Genomic DNA, 23716 nt, shown 5'->3' with positions numbered 1-23716 from the left:
ATGTAGGAAAAGCATTTGCCTGGGGCCCCTTTGAGATGTCCATGAGGTGCCTGAAAGCCACTTGGATATTCCCGTTACCCACAGATCCACGAGAAGGGCATTGTAAATCATGCTGGAAAACAGACCATGGATGTCCCACTGGGGCTGACCAGGGCACCCACAAAGGACATTATGATGGAGGAGAGGAGGGAGGGCAGTTCATGCTCTCACCACCTGTCACGGTATAAATCCTCCCACTTTCACACCAGTCTGTGTCATCCTGAGGCATTGCAAGAAGAGAGGAAACTCATTGCCAGCTGCACAGGGCATGCAGAGCTGGCAGTAAACCTCTCAGCTAGAGACAAGCTCTCAGGGCAGCATCCTGAGCGCCCTCCTGGCTCCATTTCTGCACTCAGCACCTGCAGAGATGCACTCATGGAAGGGTTTAGGTTGGAAGGCACCTTAAAGCTCATCCAGTTCCAACCCCTTGCTATGGGCAGGGACACCTCCCACCAGATCATGTTACTCAGAGCCCCATCCAGCCTCGACTTCATGTCCCTTTCCCCACTGAGTCTTCCTGGGGCACTCAAACCTCCCACCACCCCAAACAGAAACGCCCTAGGGGTTACAGACAGCACTCAAACAAACCCCTTCCTCAAGGCACACCATCCAACCCAGTGACAAGCAAACCACAGAAACAACAGGCAATGGACAATTTGTTCTTTATTGATTAAAAATTAGACACATGCAGTAAAATACAAAGTCCAAAAAAGGAAAAAAAGCCTGACTATTTTACATCTTTCATTATAATCTACAATACACCAAAGTTGTGAAGAGGATCCGTTTTCATTAACAGAGCATTGTCCTTAAAAGTAGGAACTAACTTAAAATTACCACCTGCTTCCAGGTTCAGATCAGAAATTTGCACAAAAACCAAATTTTTAATGACACTGGAAAACAATTATGAACAGCATTGGCACTTACTGGAACAACATCAGAAAAGACAGTTGTCTAGCACTGTAATAGCCCAAGTAAATATTTTGGATCCTTACCCAAAAGATCTGGAGATCTATAGAGCAGAACCCATCAGCTTCTTCCTCACTTATTTTCTCCATTAAAGAACTACGGAACCTTGGGTTAGCGTGAGCTCAAGCTCTCTAAGTCCTGGCTTTGGGAAAATGGGGAATAACAATAAATAGATGCTGCATTGTTCCATTTGAGCAGTTTGAGTCCTAACCTTCCTCAGCACCAGTACACAAATGAACGAGGAGGTCCCCAGGGCACGCAGGCAGAGGGAAAATAATACTGTACCACAACTACCTTGTCTCTGTATCCTAAAGGCTCCCAACACATCCACACTGAGCACAGGGAGACAGGAAAATCAAGGTGCCAGCCTGCTCTTCCCAAGCCAACAAGCTCAATGGGGGACACTGAAGGGAGTGCTTTGTGTCAGGCAACAGGGAATGGTGCCAACACACACTTGGCCAAGCCAGCCACCACCAACTCCCTGCTATCAGGCACTCGCTTCCTGGGCTCTAGAGAGCATCGGCTCAGCACCCTGGGATGATCTCACTCCCAAATTCTCATCTTCCTCTCCCTCTCCCCTTCACACCCATCAGCCATGGGGCTGCACACAGCCCATGGGGACACACCCAATATCCACCCAGAGGCTACAAGCAACAGGGGTGGTTAAAAAAGAACATGCACAATTCAGGAAGCTTCCACAGCTGCTCATACAGAACAAGATATAAATACAGATTGTTCATCTGAAGACTTGGAAATAAAAAAAAAAAACAAACAAAAAACCAAACAGAACAAAAGTCCTAATTGAACATAGTCATTCCACTCTGTTTCTGCATTTTGTGTCTGATGGAAACAAAGCTCGTTTCCATCTGCGTGTTAAATTACAGACTTGCAATTTCTGTGTAGAAAACACTCCAGAGCCAAGAGCAGTTACAAAGGCCAACTGTGAAACAGTAGGAAAAAAAAAGTCAACACCATTTATTATTCACATATTGCATTACAAGTGTCTCTTATCAAACTCAGAGCATAATTTATATTATTCATGTAGAAACTCAACTTCAACAGCACATGGAAAGAAAAGCTAAATACGTGTGTGACAGGGGTGCAGTGACATCCTGATCAAACGCCGAGGCTTGGGCTGACACACAGCCCGACGACCCAAGGGATTTAGTGCAGGAGGGACAAACCCAGTGCCCGCTTTTGCCCAGCACAGCCACTCTACTGGTGATTCTTTATTGCTGTAAAACACAACAGGGATGGTTCCACGGGTACCAGCTTGCAAAGGACTGGGGAACACGCTGGGAGGCCAGCCAGGCATGACCAAACTGGGTTTCAGGGACACTTGGAAGTGCATCTGTTCCAAAGGCAGAGTGACACACATCTCCTCTCCCTGTGACCATGGATATTGTGTTCATCATCTGAAAGACCAGTTTCCAGGCAGCCATGCCTCCCTGGTCTGCTTCAAGAACAGACTACGCCTAAGATGCAGAATGAAAGCAGCAAGAAGGACTGCTGAATGTAAATTAAAAGGTTCAGCCCTCATGCCATGCCTGGCACTCATGTGGAGAGAACCAAAATGATAAAGAAAAAAAATAAAATTAAGGCAGTTTACATAGGGAAGCTGACTTCTAACACCTCAAAGTCAAGGAACTTCTCAAAAACACAAACACAAGGGAAGGCAGCTCCCCCTCCTGTGGGTTAAGACTCCACTTGCTTTCTCAGGTGCAAGCATTCAAACCAGCAGTTTTAAAACACACAGCCAAAGAGAAGCAGATTTCTCAGCACTCCAGGTGACCCAAACAACATGTACATTGGTGTTTCAGATAGAAGGAGAAGCAGGTAAAGAACCAAAAAAAACCTGTTCAGTATTAAAACTTGTGCAAAAATAGCAAGTGAAAAAAAAATGAAACCACATGTAAGCAAACACTTAGGCAAGATCATCAGAGCAGTGGAACCCCCTGCTTCGTACTCAGTAGTATTTTTCTTTAAAGTAAGGCAATAATAAAATGAACATGCAGGCAATGACGTGTTGGGTCTGCATGTTTGAGATGACAGATACAAAAACATGAGAGTTGTTTACAAAAGGTGTAAACGTCATCGGTAATTTCAGGAAGGTTTGTGATCCTATTAAGGAAAATGTTAAAGCTTCTAGGAAGGGGGCTGTAGTTCAATTCTTTGGCAGTAGTGGTTTTTCTTTTAGGCTAACAGAAGCATTACGAATATGCACATGTGGGTTCTCTGTTGGGAAACATCTCCTGGGACCAGTGGTTTAGCTGATGCTGAGCTGTGCAAATCCTATAAGTTTGCCATCATCCGGAATTTCTGAGCCGTCGACACCAGATGCCTGAAACAGGAAACAGATCCAAATAGCAACACACATGTTCCACCTTCCAGCAGCAAATACAAGCAGGTATATCAGGGTGGGGAGAGGAAGCAGACACAGCATAGTTTTGCGTTGTATTCAGCAGCTCACACTATCCAAAGCTAAAATTGAGTGGTTTTGTATTGTTGCTTTTTTTTGTGTAAAGCCATGAAGGGCTGGGACTGAAGTTTTGCAGTCTCCTCCAACTAGACATTTTATGTGCAATAACTGAGGCAAAACAAGTGAGAACTCCTTACAGGAAGAGTAATAAATAAGAGCACTTAAGTGCCTCACTCCCAATCACCTGGTTATGCCTTTGCTCTGCCACTGTGACTCCCCCTGAATTTCACCTCCTCTAAAATAGTCATGTGCTCTGCTCTGAGTTTTGGCTCTCTTGTGTGGCCCACCACTCTTATTTTCCTTTTTTCTTCTTCATTTCCCCATTTCCTCCTCAGAGACAATGTATCTGGACCCTCCCTCATTCTCTTCCTCCAAGAAAGGAATATGTGGCAATTCTTAGCCCATCTAGCTGCCTTGAAATATTTCTGCAAGTGCACATCCCAAGCCCCAAAAATGTCCCTTTGCAACATTTATATGTATTAATTATATATATAATCTCATACTTATTTATCCCAGGTGCTGCTCAGAGGATACAAACAGGGAGCCTGCAGTGCCTACAGTTATACAACCAGCAAGGAGCTTTGGGAAAGAAGGGAGGATTTAGAGTGCATACATCAGATGCCTGCAGTAGACATCTATATGCAATGCCTTCTCCTTTGCAAGGGACAACTTGATCAATTAGGGAACAGGAATAAATACCAGTCTGAAAGTGATGGATCTATTTGCCTGGGGCTCTTCCACAATTTTCTGCAAATTAGCTGCAACTGAAATCACACAGACATAAAGAAAATGAGCAAATATTAGGACAGGCTGGAGAAAAACATGCCAAACTCATTAGTCCTCTTTCTATCACTTAAACTTTGAATTTTTACACTGCTAAGGGAAGGTTTAGGTCTCAATTAGGCTCAGTCTACTTAAACCGAAAGCTTTGAACTGTGAAAATGTTATTGTTCCTACATTACTCTTTCAAAGGTAGTTATTTTTCCCAGGATGTGATGGGATCAATAGCAATAAGTGCTCAACTGCATCTGGAAATCCAGTAATTTTGCATTAGTAGCTTTCCTGTGTACAAGGAAAGCTTTGTTTGCTGCAGTTGGAATACTCGGGCAGTGCTGGCAGTTTAAAGTCTCACCTGCACAGGAGGATACGTTTATTTAACAAACTGCTGTTTGAGGCAGCTGTTCCCCCATACAACTCCTGCTGCTGCCCCAGGGCACATGCACCTCACACTTCCTTCCCCAGCCTGAATGAAACCCTAAAAGCCTGGCTGATTCCAGTCCCAGAGCTCTCTTGCACGGGACCTGTGAGCAGGACAGGCTTGTGCAGCAGTTTGGTGGTACATTGCTCTTAGATGATAATGATTTGGCTAATGCATCAATTAGACTTCATTCTGCATTACAAGGAACATTTGCTTCACAATGTTACCAACTAAATCATCTTCTCATGAACTGGGTGTTGCCTACACGTTGGCATAGAACTGTCACCAGAATCAGCAGCAGTTGTGCCAGGCCACTAGGATAGAGAATCAAGGCCAGTGGAAATTTCCACTATCACCCACTACTCAGGTCATTTCTAACATGCAAAAAGTGACTGAAATGGTTAGAGCAGAAAAAATAATTTATAATTACCTATTACCAGATCTCTGCCATCAACAAGACCTGCTGAAATGAGCTCCTGAGACACACCATCTGCAGTATCTGTTGGGGAAAAACCCAAGAGCCATCACCACAGAGCAGAAATTGTTCAGCTGGTGGAAGCATCACACAGAAACCTAAAGGAGCTTGTACAAATCAAATAGCAGAAGTGCTCTTTACAAAAGACAGCTATCAGGGTGCACAACAGGTGCTGTGAAATCACTGAAGGGCTGCACTTTAACCATACCCATGGGTTTTACAGCAGTGCTCCAATCCCAACCACAACAAGCCCTTTAGGAAGGCACTGTGTGGACAGACACACAAAACAGCATAATACCAAAAACAAAACTTCCCCTTCACACACTGGAATTTCCCACCAGCTCACCTTTCCCTGGGGTGAATTCAAACCGAATATCATGGAGCTCTTTATTTGAATTCCTGTGGAAAGAAGAGAATTTTATATAAAAGAGACCATTTCATGGCATGATAGGTGGCCAAAAGAATGCTGTCACTGAATAATCAGTCTGAGTTCATTGCATTCTACCACCTCAAAGGCAGAAACTCATCACATGTGGAAGCAGCACAGTCTGCCTCCCAACCTGACAGAGCCTGGGCCACTCCAGGATAGCTGAGTGCCACCTCTCTGGTACAAGGTCATGTTGTTCCACTGTCTTAGCAACTCATATCCCTCAGCTGAGATATGCTTGGAGCACATGTTTCAGAGGAGGAAAGTGCTCACTGGCTGCAGATTATGGAAGTGATGCTCAGAATCCCCACTCCAATGCTTACCAGCAACCAGGATGAGATGCCTCTAGAGATGAGAGGCAGGTTCTTTTAATGAGAAACTGGAGTGTGCATAATGAGCATAGAAAGATCCTTTTTTCTGCCTGTTTCTAGTGACACAGACCAGAATCCACTCCCTAAACTGGGGAAAAGCTCTTCACTCTCAGAACTGGCTGAAGCCTGAAGTTGTGCATGAAGATTAAGATGGTCCAGCACACGGCCAGAACCCCTGGATCCCTGAATCCTTTCAGGGAACTCAGCTAATTCCTCCTTTGTTTTCCACTCCATGAGAGTTTAGCAATGTTTACACAAATATCAAAACCTTTCAATATACAGGCTTTGCCAAACTGAAGTGGATGTGATAAACTGCTTTTCCAGGTCACAGTTTCAGAAGAGCAGATAAAATCCAAGCTGACAAATACTAATCACCATCCTATTACTTAAATTACTTACTTAAGAGTGCCAGTGAGCCTCTCTATAAAGGCTCATGTTAACAGAACAGGTCAGTTTTTTGTCCTTACCTTAACCTTAATACAAGGTTGATGGGGACTCTCACATCTCCCTGTACCGGAGCTGCAGCAGGGGCTGTAGGTGGGGCCTGCAACAGGATTATATCATTTTAAAGCAGGTTAACAATTCCTTGCTCTGGTTTTAAAACTAGAGATAACCTTGATCAACTATAGATACAAGTAAAAGTTTAACTCATCATTGGAATCATGGCACTACAACAGTGAGAAAGACAACAGACCAATGCCAGGAAAACTTCACACTTAAACAAGAGGGTCTCTGCAATTGCCTTGAAAAGAGTAAAAGGTGCACAATTTTGAGAAATGCCAAAAATGGCAGGAGAGTTCAGAAGTAAATGTAAAAAGATTACTTGCTTTGCATTAAAACTTCAGGTTTTTGAATATTCATGACAGCTTCAAGACCGCCTGTGTTTTAATCCCTGCCCCAAACATCTGATTTTAAAACCTGATACAAATGTATCAGGAAAAAAATTAATTGGCAGATTAGCATGTACTCCCAGTTACCCTTTTTTACCCATGAAATCAAAGGCTTTAAGAGCATCTAGCAGCAATTTTATAGCTGCCGATTTTCAATGCTAATTTCCTTCTGAGTAACTATTGGAACATATAACCAAATAATTTCATATTGGTTAGCAGCAGATTTCCAGTAGGGAGGATTGAGGAGTTGCCCTGCACTTGTTACAGCATTTGTGATATTTCCAGTACAGAGCTAAGCCACCAAAAACACCCAAATAAATCAGAGATGGGTCAGTCACCTGCACTGCCCATGCTGAGGCAAGGGCTTTATACCTGCAGGAACAAGACAGACAATACCAGGCTGATAAAATTTAAGCACAGAAGTCTTGACTAAGTGTTTTTCACCTAGAATACTTGTTTTTTCACGAGAGAAAAAGAAAATAACCCTTTAAGACTAGCATTTTACTCCAAGATGCTTTTGGCCCAGCAATGCAGCTCAGGGCTTCTGGTCACAACCTGGTTTCTGTTGAAGCTGAAAACCAGCAGGTCAGTGAAAACAAACAAGAGTTCATGGAAAAGCCCAGAGCTCTGCAAAACAGTAACCAGTGAGCAACAAGAACCAGAGGAGAGCCATAAAGAATAAAACACTGACAGAGAGAGCTATGAGGAAGAACATATGTAGAGCTATAAAACAGAGCATATTGATACTAAGAGCTATAGAGAAGAACACACTGACACAAGTTCATCAAGTTCAGCTTAAGACAAGCTACCAATAAATAAGGAATTAGGCATTAGTGGCAGATACTCTGCTAGTGTATATCCCAGGTGTCACTGACACCAACACTGCTCCAGCCTTCACTGCTCCTGGTGTTTCAACTAATATTGGCATTTTTAAAGAGAAGGGGGTTGATTTAAGTATTAAAGCTATTTTAATCTCACCAAGAATATGTCAAATTTCCACTGTTTCAGATTGTTCTGGCTCATCTGGAATAGAAGAGCTAAGGACAAAAAGCTGGCAGGAAGGATATCTGCTCTTACCTGGGCTGCTGCTGGGGCTGCTGCTGCTGCTGGGGCTGCTGGAGGAGCCTGGCTGGGTGGAGGTACAGCAGTTGGAGGTTGTGCAGGTGCCTGTCCTGCAGCCTGAGGTAGTTCAGTAGGTGCCTGTGCTGAAGCACTGAGTGAAGAACCTGGAGGCTCAGCTGATGGAAACAGCTGCAAGCAAAAAGGAGTTTTAGTGAAAAAAGGAACTCAAGAGTTCTGATTCAAGCACCAGCTTTCCCAGAAGTGCTTGTCTACCACATAAATCGCTTAGAGAAGTTCAGTGCCAAGAGGATTCCCAGGCCTCCAGGACATAAATGCTGATTCCAAGTTAGTGTTCAGGGTTTAATGTGTCCTTATGTCCAGGGAGCCATTCTGTCCTGACATTTTCAAGATTTACTCACCACTAAACCAGGATACCAGCATGGCTGTGGATCTGGGATAAAAATTGCATTCTGTGGCAAGGCTGGGTGCACAGATATATCCATCTGGGATTAGAGCACCCTATCCTTCAGTGTCCCTCTTCCCTGGACTCTGAGTCCTACTTATATTTCCAAGTAGCCATGAACTCAGAGCAGAGCAGCCCTACTTTGACTTGTAGTTCCTTTCAGAGAACAAAACCCAGCAAGGCAGTGAGATAACTATTGACAGCTGAGCCTTTGACCATGCAAATATAAAAGTAATTTGGGTATCAATGGAAAGTGAATTCCGAGTTCTTCAAATCACACTAGGGAAGATTTAGGATTAGACTTGACTTTAGTCTCTTACAAAAATGAAAACAACCAAAAAAAACCTAGATGAAATTAATTCGAGGGTGGGGAAAAAGATCTAAGTCGAAGTTTAATCTTTTTTACCTCTTGTTATTCAGTACAGAAAAACCAATTTTGGCACAGAAGCCAAAGAACTGTCAGCCTGATGGAACTTCAGTGTGCCCTCCAGCTTACTCTGACAGTTTGTAGGAAATATAAACCACCTTCAATGCTAGAAACCTGGACAGATCTCCAGTAGGAAAATTCATCCCAAAGGGATTCTGGTTTCCAGGTTTTTTAAATTTAGAATTTATGTCAAATTACGGTACCAGAACTGTAATCTTTCTCAAAATCTCCCTTTATAAACCCCTCTTGGAAACAAATGAAGAACAAGACAGTCCAACCCAAGACTAATTTCTAGTAGACAGCTCTGTTTATCTTTCAACACAGGTAGGGAAAAGACAGACGTGACAGTCTCTGGCAGATAAGCTGTCCCTATCACTGAAAGATGAGACATACTAGTATTCCTAATGAAAGAAACAGTTCAGAACTGAAGAAAGAAGACAAATTACAACAGAAGTTGTGTTTGCTATCAAATACTACAACAATTCTTTCACAGTTCTGAGCACAGGTTCCAAACCAGAATATTAGACAATGCAAACCAGACATCCTAAAGTTGTGTTCTGTTGGGTTTGTGTAGTTTAGTGGGTTTTTTTCTTTAAGGAGGAAATGAGAAGACAGTTGTTTTGCTAATTATTCTTGTAACCAATTCATTACTTTGCAACAAACAGACTTTTGCCACAGCAAGCTGACAAGACATACAACAAACTTACCTCAAGAAGAGCTCTTGGCATTACACAGCCAAGGATTCTGAGCTCTTCAAACAAAGCTCGGCTAGATACTGGCTTCCACTTCACATAAATTGCTTTCAAAGGCTAATAAAGCATGTTCCTTGAAACAACAGCAATAACTAGGAGTCATCTTTTCAAGAAGCCATTTGCAATTATAACTTACCTCAGAATTCTGTACAGGTTCTTTCACTCTGGGAGACTAAAAAAGAGAGAAAAAGATGTCATTGCCTAGACCACAATGAAGCTTACTGACTAGGACGACTTGTCAGAACCGTATTCAACATGAGAACCTTACAGAATTGTTTCAAGTTACACATGTGAATTAAGATGCATGATAAAAGAGATACCACGCAATTTGTTGTCATATTGTACCACCCAGAAACACAGCCACATATCAGAATCTGCAGTCAGTATTTCCACAGTGGTACATAATACTCTAAGTTGCTATCACTCTTACTCATTAGCAAAATTTAGGACTCCTAAAGATCACTCAGATTGGATCAAATTACTTAAGCATGAAGATGGGAAAATCCATTTTAAGCTACTCAAGTCTGGCAGTACAAGATACACACATGTCTGCCTGGCAGAATTCTGCTAGAAAACAAGTTCCCTTCACTTACTTAGGGAGGTGGTTTCCAAATCAACTTGCTTAAAACATACAGAACCTTTGTAGGAGGGAAGGGGGGGGGGGGGGAAATCAGCTTTGCTTGTGCTGCTTTTTAGAAGGAAATCCCTGGCTGCCCTCCCTGCCCTTGGACCCTGCATTCTGCTGTGCTCTTTTTGAGAGAAAACAGAGAACTGACAGGTAGGTGTACACTCAGTGAAACAAAGACATCACTGGAACAAAGGGGAAAGTGCAGGCAAAGCAATATGACCAACTATTGCTTATCAGTAAAACAAAGATAACACTGCACTGTTTCACATGAGCAGGGAATTGTCAAGTACTCCTAGAAAGCCCCACAAGTAAGAGAGCCTGCAACTTGAATTTCCAACAATTACTATGTGGAAATAGGTGGGACGGTTTGGTCCATCCTGAGAATAAATAGAAAAAACCACATGTTCTTTCTCCACATAATGGTCTAACAGGTTGCTGTTTGGACAGTACAAGTTGGACAGCAGAACATTAAGGCTCATCAAGCCTCTACTCAGAGTTTCTGAATGCAGATCAGAGCAATTTGTAACATATGACTCAGAGGCTTCTTGTGAGAAAAAGTTAAGTCTTACTCTCAGAACACCAAGTTTCAAAAAGGCCTCTGGACAGCAGGAGAAGGAACAGTTCCCTCAGCATAACTATGTGTAGGCACTGTCAGGGAAAAAGTCACACAGCCAGAAAGGCAAAACCTGAAATCCATCTCAGTGTGTTCAGCCTTCACTTGACATTTACTAGGTGGGATGAAAAACATGGCATTGCTCTGAGAGAAATAGCCCTGCTCCACATGTGCAGGCCCCAGCTGCTGCAGTGTTCTTCCAGGAACAAAGCTCATATCCGAGAGTACCTGGATGCCCCAAGTGTGCTAAGCACTGTACAGATGAGTATGGAAACACTGGCCCTGCTCCTCAGCTGACAACTGATCCAGACAAATGACACAGAAGTGGTGACAGCCAGTTGAATAGGAGCCAGCAAGTGCACAGGTGGCCAAGAAGGCCAATGACAAAAATGTATCAGGAACAGTGTGGCCAGCAGGACCAGGGCAGTGATTGTCCCTTGTACTCAGCACTGCTGAGGCACCTTGAGTGCTGTGTTCAGTTTTGGGCCCCTCACTATTAGAAGGGCATTGAGGGGTTGGAGCAAGTCCAGAGAAGGGCAACAGAGCTGGGAACGGCTCTGGAGCACAAGGAGCAGCTGAGAGAGGTGGGGTCTCAGCCTGGAGGAAAGAAGGCTCAGAGAAGACCTCACTCTCCATAACTCCCTGACAGGAAGGTGCAGCCTTCCTGAGGCTTTCCCCAGGTAACAAGTGAAAAGAAGAAATGGCTTCAAGTTCCACCAGGGGAGGTTTAGATTGGATATTAGCAAAGATTTATTCACTGCAAGGTTGCCCAGGGAAGTGGTAGAGTCACCACCTCTGGAGGTGCTCAGAAAACATGAAGGGGTACACTTGAGAACAGGGTTTTGTGGTGAACAGAGTGGTTCTGGGCTATCAGTTGGACTCAACAATACTGGAGGTCTTGCCCAACCTTAGCAATTCTATGATTTTGTGGAACACAGGACAAACACTAAAAAACATTTACCTAAGGCACAAATAGGATAACTCTGGGGATTTGTTCTAACCAATTTTTTCTTGTGTAATCAAAAATGATGTGAGTAAACAATGAAACGTGACCACACAACTCACCACTGCACAGATTTATTGGGTAACAGAAGGTGCATAATTTAAAAGCCCATAGAACCCAAGTGCTTTAATTTTAATTAGAAGTTTTAAATGCAGAGAGGAAGTTCAGAAGGTCTTTATGTCACAAAGGTAATGATGACCCAGCAAGTCACCATATTCAGTGAATTGAAGAGATATTTCTGGCTCTGGGTATAATAAATATTTGCTGGCTTTCAGGTGCAGTCCTAGGAAGAGACTTGTAAAATACATGTTTGCACATATTAAATTCACCTTATTTTTTCTGTAAAGTGGAAACCAGTAAAAAAATACCAACAATTTTTATTTATGTAGATGATTTTATGCAGTTAATACCTCAGTATTTTGGCACATTGACTCAATCTGCAGGGCCTCCTTTTACTTTGTGGCTGACAGCAGTAAAAAAAAGGTACAGATGGAATCACAAAATCACAAAATGTTTTGGGTTGGAAAGGACCTTTAAAAATCCTCTTCTCCACCCCCACTGCAACAGGCAAGAAAAGAAAGGTGCCACCTAGTTAACACAAGTGATTTTATCCAACAGCTTGGTTAAAAATTGCAGAGGGATTTACAGACAGGTAGAATTTATACCAGGTGTTTGAAATATGACCAAAACCACAGGATAAACACTAATTCTCAATAGCACCACTGTATTCATGGCAAATGCTGGCAGTTTGGGTGCAAGTCTTAGGAATGCTCAAAAAGGAATCAAATTCAAGTAGCCAGGTCTGAGGTGCCAGAGTGCCATTGCTGACATCCTGAAACAGAGGTTGTATATCTCCATGGAGTGCTGGGTTACACATGGGGTGCCTCCAAAATCACCTCTACAGGGAGATAAGTGACTTAAGACCTACAACTCCAACATCCATCCTAAAGGTTGCTGAATGGGAGACCTACAAGTAAGGGCCAAGCACAGCCCAAATGAGAGCAATCAGGACAGGCAACAGTACAAGGAAAATACACAAAGCATCAAGAAAAAACTGTCATGAAAAGGAGCTTGTAAACGTGTGTCAATCAGCTTTTTTCTGCCTAAGAGGCAGGAAGAAACAAGTAAGTACTATTCAAAACCCAGTAAACAGTGTTAAGTCATGGTACCCTGAGCTTTGAGACAAGATACAACAAGTTCTAAATAATCTCTGGAACAGAATTAGGGTCTTTTACAATATTGCCTCCTAAAATTTGATCATATTCTACCCTACAAAAGGAATTTAGAAGAATTTAGCTTATAAAGCATCAAAGAATTTCAGCAGTACCCACCTGGCACCAAGAGATTTTCCTAGATCATGTATAATACAAAGCTGGACACAATAAGCTTTTCAAGAAATCACAAGAGTTGCTATCTCAAATAATGCATTTACTGTATCAAGTGGCTTTTTAAAAACCCAAGCATTTCAAAAGATGCTGAAAAGATGCAAAATCTTGCATTAAATATTGAAGTGTCTATTCACAATAGCAATAGAAGCCAGACTAATGAAAGACATGAGAGAAGCTGTAAAGGGATAAATGCTTCAAACCAATACTGTTTTTTCCCCTTCATACTGAAAAGCTTCCTTTAAAAATCCTTCACTGTCTCACTAATTCAATTAGAGGATGATTAAAACACAGTCCACTTCGAGCCACCTGCTGTAGTGAAAAGGGACCAGCCAAACCATTGTTGTCAAAACCCACACAGGTGACTGCTGGGGGAAGACAACCTGAAAATTCACTGTAATCTTTCAGCTGATCATTATGCATTCCTCCTCTGAGTTGTTGGGGGGGTGTATATGTGTTGGCAGAGGGGAAAGTGGTGTTTTCTTGAGGATTTTCAAGCACAAGACTTATCACTCCTGTGACTTCTGGGATGCTGTGAGGTTTTCTATCAAGATTAATCAATTTCAGTATAACTGGGGGCTAGAACCAGGCCTTGCATCATCAGCCATGAAAACAGGCCCTATTGATTTCAGCTCCATCCTGGAGAGGGCAGTAGGATAAAACCTCTCCTGACACTTGCAGAAGAAAGCATCTCAAGCAGTCAGCACCCTTAAAGAGAATATCCTAGCTGCAGTGAATTAGTATGCTGAGCTGGAAGCAGGCTGTCTGAATTAACATTTCCAATTATGCTGAACATCCCTGAATGAGAGCAGCTGTGCCCCACCACAATGACAGAAAAGATCAATATGATTTCTTCAACCTGCAGTCTGCTTTCTTTGCTTCAGCTCCCAACTCGAGGAAGGGATTACAGCTTGCTGTGTATCATGCTTAAGGCCATGTGCTCCCCAAATATTTTTAGACCTACCACAACTGAAAAACAAAACAGACAGTGGAGTTTGAGGACCCACCCTGAGCTGTGAAATTGCTGCTCTGCCTTCCTCACTTTCTTCATCAAGCTCATCATCACTCCATTCCCATCCACCATCTTCAGTCTTATGAAGACGCCCACTGGAGCCTGGGACTCTCCGGACCTGCTCAGCACAAGGACACAGCATTTACATCTCAAGCAAACAGTTTCTACAGCTGATTCTAGAAAAAACAGCACCAGAACATCTTCAGGTTGCATCACCTGCCATGGTATCTGATTATTTTATTGAAATTAATAGCTCTACCTAGAAAAAGTTGGATGCAGTAGTTATCATTAAAAATGCGAATACAAGCACAAAAAAAAAATAGTACAACTGTAACAGCAAGAGCCCAGGAGGTTTTCAGTACCTTTTTGGATCTTTCAGTGATTGTTGGTGCTCTCTGTAACATCTTCTCTTGTAAAAACTCTTTATTCTGCAAAGAAAAAAATACCAAACATTTGCATTGCTGAAAATGTTCTTTGATGCCTTCACTGTCTCTGATGAAGTAACTGTTAAACTGTTTCTAGCTGAAGGTGGTTTATATGTTTCATTGCTATTCCCCCAAGGATATTAACCACTCCCCTACTTTGGGCTGCCGTATGTGATGTCTCATCTAAATACCTTTTCAGATAACAATGGCACACTCCTTATGCAAGGTGACATGGAATTATCAGCTGAGGAGCAGGATATTATTCTGGTTTATTTGGGAATGTACGTATTATACAGTTTCTGGTACCCTGCTGAGGCATTTGGCATTCTTCTGCTTGCAGATACTACACCACCTGGATCCAACCCCTTTGCTTTATCTTGCTCCTAAATTTATGCCTGTCCAACTGTCAAAGGCAAACCTCAGACAGGCTGGGATGCAGGAATCCCTCTGTGCTGGAGTAAACAGAAACTGGGGCAGCAAGACTTAAAGTGGCTGAAAAAATGTACAGCATACATGTTTAGAGAGGAAGTAAATGCAATGATCACAACAGACTGAATATTGGGGAACTACTGTGATACTTTATTGCATTAAATTTCCTCTTCAGCAAACTGCACCAGACTGGCAAATGTGGGCTCCTGAGAATACAATTTTCCCACTGCTAAACTGTGGGGCCAAACCTGTGGCAGCAGGGGAAGCAGGGCAGTCCAGGCCACCACCCTGACACTTGGCTGGGTATTCCACACCAGTGCAAGTGGAAAGCTCTGCTGTCCCTGCCCACGCTGAGCTCCCAGAACTCCCTCAGGATGGCTGCTTGCAGGCAGGATGGAGAGTCTCAAGACACACTCTGTCGTTCCTGATAAGTGGCTCCCAGCATTATCAAACCATTCTTTTACATAGCCTAGATGGTATTTAAATATATGACTCAATATAGATGTATAGAAGCCACACTCTTCAGCCCTCAAGTTCCAGCTGTCAGTTTGGCAGCAGCTGATGTGTGACAGTAATTTAACCCCAAGTGTGAACTGGCACACACGTTTGCACTTCAGATGCCGGGTTAAGCATGGCCTCACTTACAATAATGTTAATTTTCTATCACCAGCCATGCTAATATGTTACTCTCCAGCAGCTTAATGAAAACATGAAAGAGATTTAACACACAATGTAGTGTAACATGAACCAGAACTCGTAGAACCAAAAGGAGAAAGGTCAGCAATGTGTAAACCATCTTGTCACTCTGAACACCAACTGTGCATCCAGCATACAGATGCAGACTAATCAACTGCCTAAAATCCCACCATGGACAGTGAAATCCTAGTTAATACTGTCAAGAGCCCAGACAGCAATTAAACTTGCCCTAAAGCAAAATTCTGCATTTCTTAACTGGATCACCCTTCAGACTTCCCTGGTTCATAGAATTATCAACTCACAATACCATGAGTCAGAAGGGACCCACAAGGATCAAGTCCAACTCCTGGCCCTGCACAGGACACCTCAACAATCCCACCTGAGAGCGTTGTCCAAATGCTCCTGGAATTCTGGCAGCCTTGAGGACACAGCCATTTCCTGGGGAGCCTGTTCAGTGCCCCACCACCCACTGAGGGAAGAACCTTTCCCTAATATCCAAACTAAACATCCCCTGACACAGCTTTGGGCCATTCCCTCAGGTCCTGTCACTGGTCACCAATGAGATCAGCACTTGCCCTGTGCTTCTCCTCATGAAGAGGAAGTGCAACTCACCCTGGGTTGCACCTGTTAAGATTCCTGTCAGCTTTAATAGGGCATCCAGCTCCTGCACAGATACCTGGTGTGGCCAATTCCATTTAAGCACCTTAATCTGGGAGTTGAAAGCTACTCTGATTAATTGGTGATGCTGCTGTGCTATGCCAAGTATGCAGTCTCCTTTTTAGATAGTTTAATGTGCATTCTGCTATAAATCCCGTGCACTTTGATCACAAAAAAACCCCCACAAACAGAAAACATTCCTCACGCCCATGGAAATGCAAACCCAGCCCTGTGTTACTGCTGTCTGTCTCCCACAGTAAGACCTCACATGCTGCATATGCACTCATCTCCAGGCAGTAATTACATAATGCTTGCTGGCAGCTCACTCCAAGGCTAGAATCGGGAGTTTCTCACTGTTTTGTATCACAGGATCTTGACTTTCCATAAGGCAACACAGGATGAAATATCTCTAGGTAGCTCTTGCACAGTGGGCCTCATTCATGCCCTTGCACACAGACCGATTACAGAGTTCACTAAAATCTTAGTTATACTCGTTGCAGCAGAGACCTTTATGGTTGGACAGGCAGCCAGAATGGCACCACTACAAAGGAAGAACAAATCCAAATAGCACTGAAAGACATTTAAATGCTCAAGAATTCCTAGATAATTTCTGTTAACAACAGCATACACAGAAGATACAGAAAGGGGATTTTATTCTGCTCCTTCACAAAGACCCATTCAACTCACTCAGCTCTGCTGGCTTCAACTGAAAGAACCCACACTCCTACCAGTTAAGCTGTCACCCACACCTATTGTGCTTCTGAAAAGTCCTTTCCACAGCCTCTGCACAAATCAGTTTAGGAAGTGTTTTCTTACCTTTGCTTTTGTGAAAAATTTGTGTCTTAGGAGTTCTGCTGCTGTTGGTCTGTCAATAAAAACAGATGCAGAAAAGACAATTATAAATGCTCCCTTTCAACCCAACGGTCTTCCAGGCTGCTGCAGCTTGATGGCATCTCGTGAGGGCATCAGCTTCTCCTGTATAATTCCCCTAAAATTAATGTATTCCAAGTAAATTTTACACCAGCAATCTTTTAAATTACTCAGTGCATTCTGAACAAGGCCTATTCTGTTCAACAGCAATGAATAGACTGGTGGGGAGAATTTGCTCCCATTTTGATGCTGAACTTGAGACTCTTAGATAACAGAATGACAAATAATTGGCTCAAAATGGAAACCACAGAATCATCACCGGAGTGCAGTACTCACCCTGTGCAAGTAATAGTTATTTCAGAGATACCTGACTAAATGTCTGTAATTAGGTCTATTAAACACAGGCGGGATGATCAATCTCAGTCTAAAAGAATATGAACAAGTATTTTCCCTTTAAGTCAGACTTCAGAATAAATACTGGAAAGTGAGAGACATCCCTTGGTTAAGTTTAGGAGGAATTTGTTAAAGACTCAAGCCTACATGACAAAGTGGGAGCTTAGAGCATTTTGCAAACAATGCTTAAATAGTAACAGAGTTTAATCAGTGACTCACAGATCATCACAGGGTTTATTTGATCACAACAAAAAGCATCCACCTTAGAGCAAGGGAGCCCCTAAGATAATGAAAAAGCAATTGCACTGAATTCTCTTCTCATGCAATATGCCAGCCTCCTGCTTCCACAGTCAGGACAATGCCAGTGGCTGTAAGAAGTGCTTGAGGAGAGAGAAGGCTGTGCCACAATTGAGTGATTATGTATAATCTGATCAGCACATATCCTAACCTGCAAGGATAGGATATGCTTTAGAAAGGTGCAAAAAACGTCATACTGGGAAAAAAACCCCAGCTATCAACTTTTATCAAGCACTCCACTGGATTCATTAAGCATTTCAAGTGTAATGTTTGTTAGAAGAGAAAGACTCATTGCACAGTGCGTGAGAAGCTTGTGTTCCTGGATCTGACACAAGAGGGAACTGAAAAATGTCTTCATTATTATTATTTTATGAAAGCACTTTTTCCTTTCCAGAATTAAGTCTGCTTACTGAGGAGGAAAAAAAAAAACAACCTAAGAGGTATTAAAAAAACAGCACAGCACACACACACCATCCCCTTGGTAATATTTCCTACGTCACTGAGTAGTCAAGATACTGTTCAAGGAAGGCTGAAAGTGTCATCAGGTCAATCACTTAAGCAATCTGTATTGATGAAAACATGTTTGTAAAATTTGCCAGTGTTTTTCCTGATTTCCCATCCAAACCAAGTATTACATATAATTAAACAAGTCAAAACTACACTGAAAGCTTTCTCTGCATTGGTAAATTTTTTAAAAGTTTATTTATGTAATTTTGCAAGTAAATACATATTTCTCAACCTTTAATTTCTGATTTATGAACACAAAGCAGTTTTGACTGGGAACAAAACATGAACTGAAGTCACCTGCTGGAGGTAGCCAAAGGAGGATGGCCCTACCCAGGCAGTGGACTGGGATGCACTCTCATTAACCCAAATGGAAAATGTGTGCCCTGGCCAGGCACAGTGCCAGACATTTATCCATAAAAATAAGGACAGCCAGAAGAATTTGTTGCCACACAGCAAGATTGCTGTGTTCCTTGTGACTGAAAGGTTAGAGGAGCAGAGAGTATACCAACTTCAAAAAATAGGGAACATAATGATGTTTCTGAGTTTGGATTTTTTTTGTTTGGGGTTTTTTTTTGCTTGCTTGTTTTAATTTATTTTGGTGTGATCCGTTCTTACCTTTTTTCAGGATCTTTTTGTAGGCACGATGAAATCATCTTCCTAAATGATTTCCCATACTTCTTCAGCATCTCCTTATCTTGCACACCAGTTTCCAAAGATGGAGGATCATTTTGTAGTGTCAGCATTAAAACCTGAAATAATTATTGCTATTGGCAATGAGATTTTCCTTGGGCTTTGTTAGATCTTGGGGAAAACGTATTTTAGACAAGCACTTGCAGCAACAAAGACCCACAATTTAAGTTCCTTCTTTCCATCCCATCTCTTGGCCCAAACAGCAGTCAATGGGCCAAATACAAGGCTGGAATGTGTTTTCAGGTCTTTTTTGTGGGATTAAAAGCACAAGCAGAGCAGAACTTCTACCAGTTTTCCTCATTTGAGATGAGCAGTTGTTCAAGGCTTTTGATTCAATGTACCTCCCTGAGGTATTTCTTAGCTAGAAATCAAATTAAAGACAGAGGGGGAACATGAAAAAAAACCACGAATTCACTTCCATGTACCAATGTGACAGCAGGTGAAGACATTCCTCACATAAGCACCCATCAAACCAAACTGGTTCTTTCCCTCACATCACTTAAATATTCTGAAGGAAAGGAGAAAATTACTCATTTCCATTTCCACTTGTCACCTACATACAGATGAATACCTATTTTTAGAAAAGGAAGCAGCACATAGCACATTTAAATAGCTTTCAACAGCTATATTGCTTAGGGCAGCAAAAGCCCATCAATCTAGCTGAAATTATACAGCTCATGACAGAATTCCCTGCTTTCTTCCCCATTCCTTGAAGGGTCACTTAATGCATGAATAATTTTGCTGCCTAACAAAATTAATCCACAGTGTAATACAATTACATTCAATAAATAAAATAGAGAAGTTTTCTTGCAGGCTGCATGACTGGAACCCAAATCTCACAGAACTGGGGACTCAATCCTATCTAGCATATGACAGCACTAAGTAGGTGCTGTTGATACTAAACAGATGATGTTGGTATTCAAAGCTTCATCCTGTGCATTCAAATCACAATAAACAGAAGTACAACTTGCAGAAGCTGCTGCAAAATGCTACCAATAATCGCAGTCCAGAATCAAATATCAATGAAACCAGCAGCACCTAAATCAGCAGCACTTTTCCCTGAACTGCTCTCTGCCACAGTCACTGATATTGGAGGAAATTTAATGGCATTTCTCAACTACTCAGCCTCTCAACAGTCCCTGCACATAGATGAAAATTCTTAAAAGTAATTCTGTTCTACAAGAGTTAAACCAGTGCAGAGTCCATCCATTTGGCATGGATATGCCTGTTCTGAGTTAGGAAAAGCTGAATTTCCAAATACCATTGTAATTGTGGTATGGGAGGGGATGCACCCAACTGCATCCTGAAGAAGTGACACTCAACTCCCACAGCACTTCAGCAGTTAAGACTTAAAAAAAAGGGAGTTTGCCCACAGTGTCATTAAATGGTTTGGGTAGGAAGGGACCTTAAATCTCATTTAATTCCAATCCCCCTGCTGTGCACAAGGACACCTTCCACTATCCCAGGTTGCTCCAATTCCCACTTAGCCTAGCCTTGAACAGCTCCAGGGATGGGGCACCCACAGCTTCTCTGGGTAGCACGTCCTAGTGCCTCACCACTCTCACAGGAAAGAATTCCTTACTCACATGTAATCTAAATCTCTCCTCTTTCAGCTTTCAGCCACCCCCCTTTGTCCTATCACTATCTGCCTGTGTAAAACATCACTCTTCCAGGCCAACAAAGGGACTTTGGTCTCCTATCCCAAGGTCACTGCTCTAACCATGAGCCTTGAGGGTACAACAGGCTCTCCACATTCTTGTGTTTGATCCAAATGTCCACACATCCCAGGAGGAGAACCAAAGTGGCCTTCAAGAAAGTGGGCCAAAGGGGCTTAAAGTTTTGTGATTGAGACAAGGCCTCATCAGATATCACAAAGGAGATAAGGAAAAATCTCAAAGCTCAGTAGAAAGACAGGATGCTTCAGACCTCAACTGATCGATGTCAACTCTGAACTTTGAGATGTACCCTCTCCCTGAAAGAGCAGCATGTTAAAAGCAGCTCCTGGTTCAAGAGTCAGGAAACAAAATTAGCCAAACTTCTATGGTGATCTAAGGTTCAAGATATTTGAAAAAGAATTTTGATGCATTAAGGTTGAAGAACATTGCTGTCACCTCAACCTTAATAAAATACTGTTGTTACCAGTATTACAGTTTCATACTGATGTGGTACTTTGAACTGGATCAGTGATTGACAGGATTGTCAGTGTTAAACAAAATTAAACATTATTTCAGACAACTGGTAACATGAGAGGTATCAAGAGTATGAGAGGCATTAAGAAGGACTACCAGTGCAGGAGAAAGAATAGCTAGCCAAGTGTCACTGGATGCCCATAAGGCATTCTGGATCATTATTTATAACCCTAACAACACCTGCTGACTTCAGAGGTTTAAAACACATAGCACTTTCCTTAAGAATGGTGAGACTCAGGACCTAAATAAAAACTGCAGTTTCAGATAATGCTGATGAAATGACGTATTTTTAAAAGGTGACTCAAGATACATCCAAGAACACCATGATCCGCAAGTGCAGGTTGAAAGGACAAACTCTTCTATGCCACGTGCTAAGTTGGGAGGACAAACTCTTCTGTGCAACATGCTAGCCAAATTCTAGGAAACATCCACAGAACACACTGATCCCTCATCTTCCACAAATATCTGGAGATCTGCTCACCTTCATCGGTGGGTATTTATGGTAAGGAGCTGCTCCTGTAGCCAGTTCAATAGCAGTGATCCCAAAGCTCCAGATGTCTGCCTTGAAATCATATCCTCTGACCTGAAAAAATATTAGAGGATGTTATCATGTGCCTCTTGCAACACTCCTATTCCTTTCACACACCCTTTCCACGCAAATTTGGGAAGACTTTCTCCCTTCTCTCCCCCCCAGCTCCTCATACCTTCAAGGTGGTGTTCTGCAAGTCACAGTCCAGTGAAAATCATGGCTGTGCACTGTACAAGCAGGACTGCTCTGCCTTAAACTCCACTGCAGAACATAAAGGGGCACTGGGCTCACTCAGGCTCTGACTACACACAGACAGTCATTACACAGTGTAATAAAACTCTCATAGTTAATACATGGACTGCTATCCCTTGGGAAGCCCGCCTCACTACACTTTTAGTCAACCACTTAATCAACCTGACTGCAAATCTGCTCCATCCTGGAACTTCATGACACACCAGGCCAGTAAAAGCCCCTCATTCCTGCCTGCAGACTAATGTTTCCCTCCACTAATTAACAGTAGCTTCTGCACTTGACATTAAACACAGGCTTGTTCAGGAAAATTTATAGCATTTACTTCCCCTCCTGCACAGGAAAAAATATTTCATATGCCAAAGCAGTTACTTCCTCATTATCATTAGGTAATATTTTGGCACTTGCTTTCTCTGCTGCAGGGGAGAAACATTATGTACTAACTTCAAGAGCAGCTCCGAAAATCAAAGCCTTTTGGTCGCTTAGGATGGTTTGTGTTTCTTCTCACTACACTATGGAAAAATGAAATTTGAATCAGAGCAGAGCTAACAGGGATACTGGGCTCAGCTAACCTAACAAGCTTCAGAAAGACACTCCTTGTGATGCAGCCAAAAAGCATTCCCCCAGCTACCTTAAAGATGATCTTGAATCTTGGCAAACTAACAAAAATCCCTCCTGCACTATTTGTCATGTAATACTAGAGTTGGACTGAAACTTGTTCAAGAGACAGGAATTTATATTTTGCACTGATTTCTTCCACCCTGTAAGCACAATTTTCATGAGCCCAAAAAGTCTGAAATGTTTCTTGAAGTGCCTCAGTTTATGGATGCCATGACTTTGAACAGATTTCAAGTCAGTTAAATAAACAACAGATATCTAGTAACATTTAAAAGAACACAGGACAAAAAGAAATACACTGTAAAGGTGGTTCTTTGCCTTCTCATGCTTTTTTAGGTTTTGATAATAATTCTTGGGCATTTCTTAATCTTTCTTACTCTTGCAGCACACCAATACACTGTACAACTCTCAATTTCCTGACAAGATTTTAACTGTTTAGGGCAAGGTTTTTTTTCATTATTTTACCTAATCCTGCTTGCAAGTGAAAGCTATAAAGCTCAAGACTGTCTGCAGCAGTTCATCTTGACATCTGTCCAATACATTAGTCACCACCCTGTAATTAGTTTATATCAACAACATTTATTTTTCTCAACTTTTTTTTTTGCCATAAATGCATTAAGTGACCATACATTAAAAGACAATGTTGAGCAATCAAATATTAACATTCTGAAGGAATTTAATGGTGCTGAAGTAAACCAGATGGAATTGGGTCGATAACATCTACATTTCAAAGGCCAGCCTAGAGCAAGCCCTCTGTCCTTCTTCCCAGTTGGATCCAGGGGCTCAGAGTGACACCTGCTGGAAGGCAGCAAGATCATCTAATGGACATGGAAGGGTTTCACATCACCATCATCAACATCCCAAATACTGTTTTAACATGATATTTGTAAGTGCTTAGATACACACAGCCTTGGTGGAGGTACTGCTCTGTGTAAAAAAAAAAACTTACCTCCTTTGGAAACACATTTGTGGGGAAC

The 23716-nt window shown here is 42.2% G+C and overlaps 1 protein-coding gene across 1 annotated transcript in view; it reads right to left on the bottom strand.

The window, feature by feature from the left end:
* Positions 1-685: 685 nt before the first annotated feature.
* The window catches only part of OXSR1 (oxidative stress responsive kinase 1), an 87332-nt gene continuing 64301 nt past the window's right edge, over positions 686-23716 (bottom strand). Inside the window, exons 7-18 of the mRNA XM_014873671.2 lie at positions 21825-21926; positions 19080-19213; positions 17214-17262; positions 14553-14618; positions 14186-14308; positions 9686-9721; positions 7923-8096; positions 6423-6499; positions 5504-5556; positions 5113-5181; positions 4184-4248; positions 686-3346 (exon numbers count right to left, since the gene is read on the bottom strand). Coding sequence (XP_014729157.1) covers positions 3272-3346; positions 4184-4248; positions 5113-5181; positions 5504-5556; positions 6423-6499; positions 7923-8096; positions 9686-9721; positions 14186-14308; positions 14553-14618; positions 17214-17262; positions 19080-19213; positions 21825-21926 — 1023 coding nt within the window. The 3' untranslated portion in view covers positions 686-3271. The remainder of the gene's footprint in view (positions 3347-4183; positions 4249-5112; positions 5182-5503; positions 5557-6422; positions 6500-7922; positions 8097-9685; positions 9722-14185; positions 14309-14552; positions 14619-17213; positions 17263-19079; positions 19214-21824; positions 21927-23716) is intronic.

Source organism: Sturnus vulgaris, chromosome 1, assembly GCF_052056855.1.
Source record: "Sturnus vulgaris isolate bStuVul1 chromosome 1, bStuVul1.hap1, whole genome shotgun sequence".
Classification (NCBI taxonomy): domain Eukaryota; kingdom Metazoa; phylum Chordata; class Aves; order Passeriformes; family Sturnidae; genus Sturnus; species Sturnus vulgaris.
Note: the sequence above shows the minus strand (reverse complement) of the source record. Positions and strands in the feature narration are given on the sequence as shown.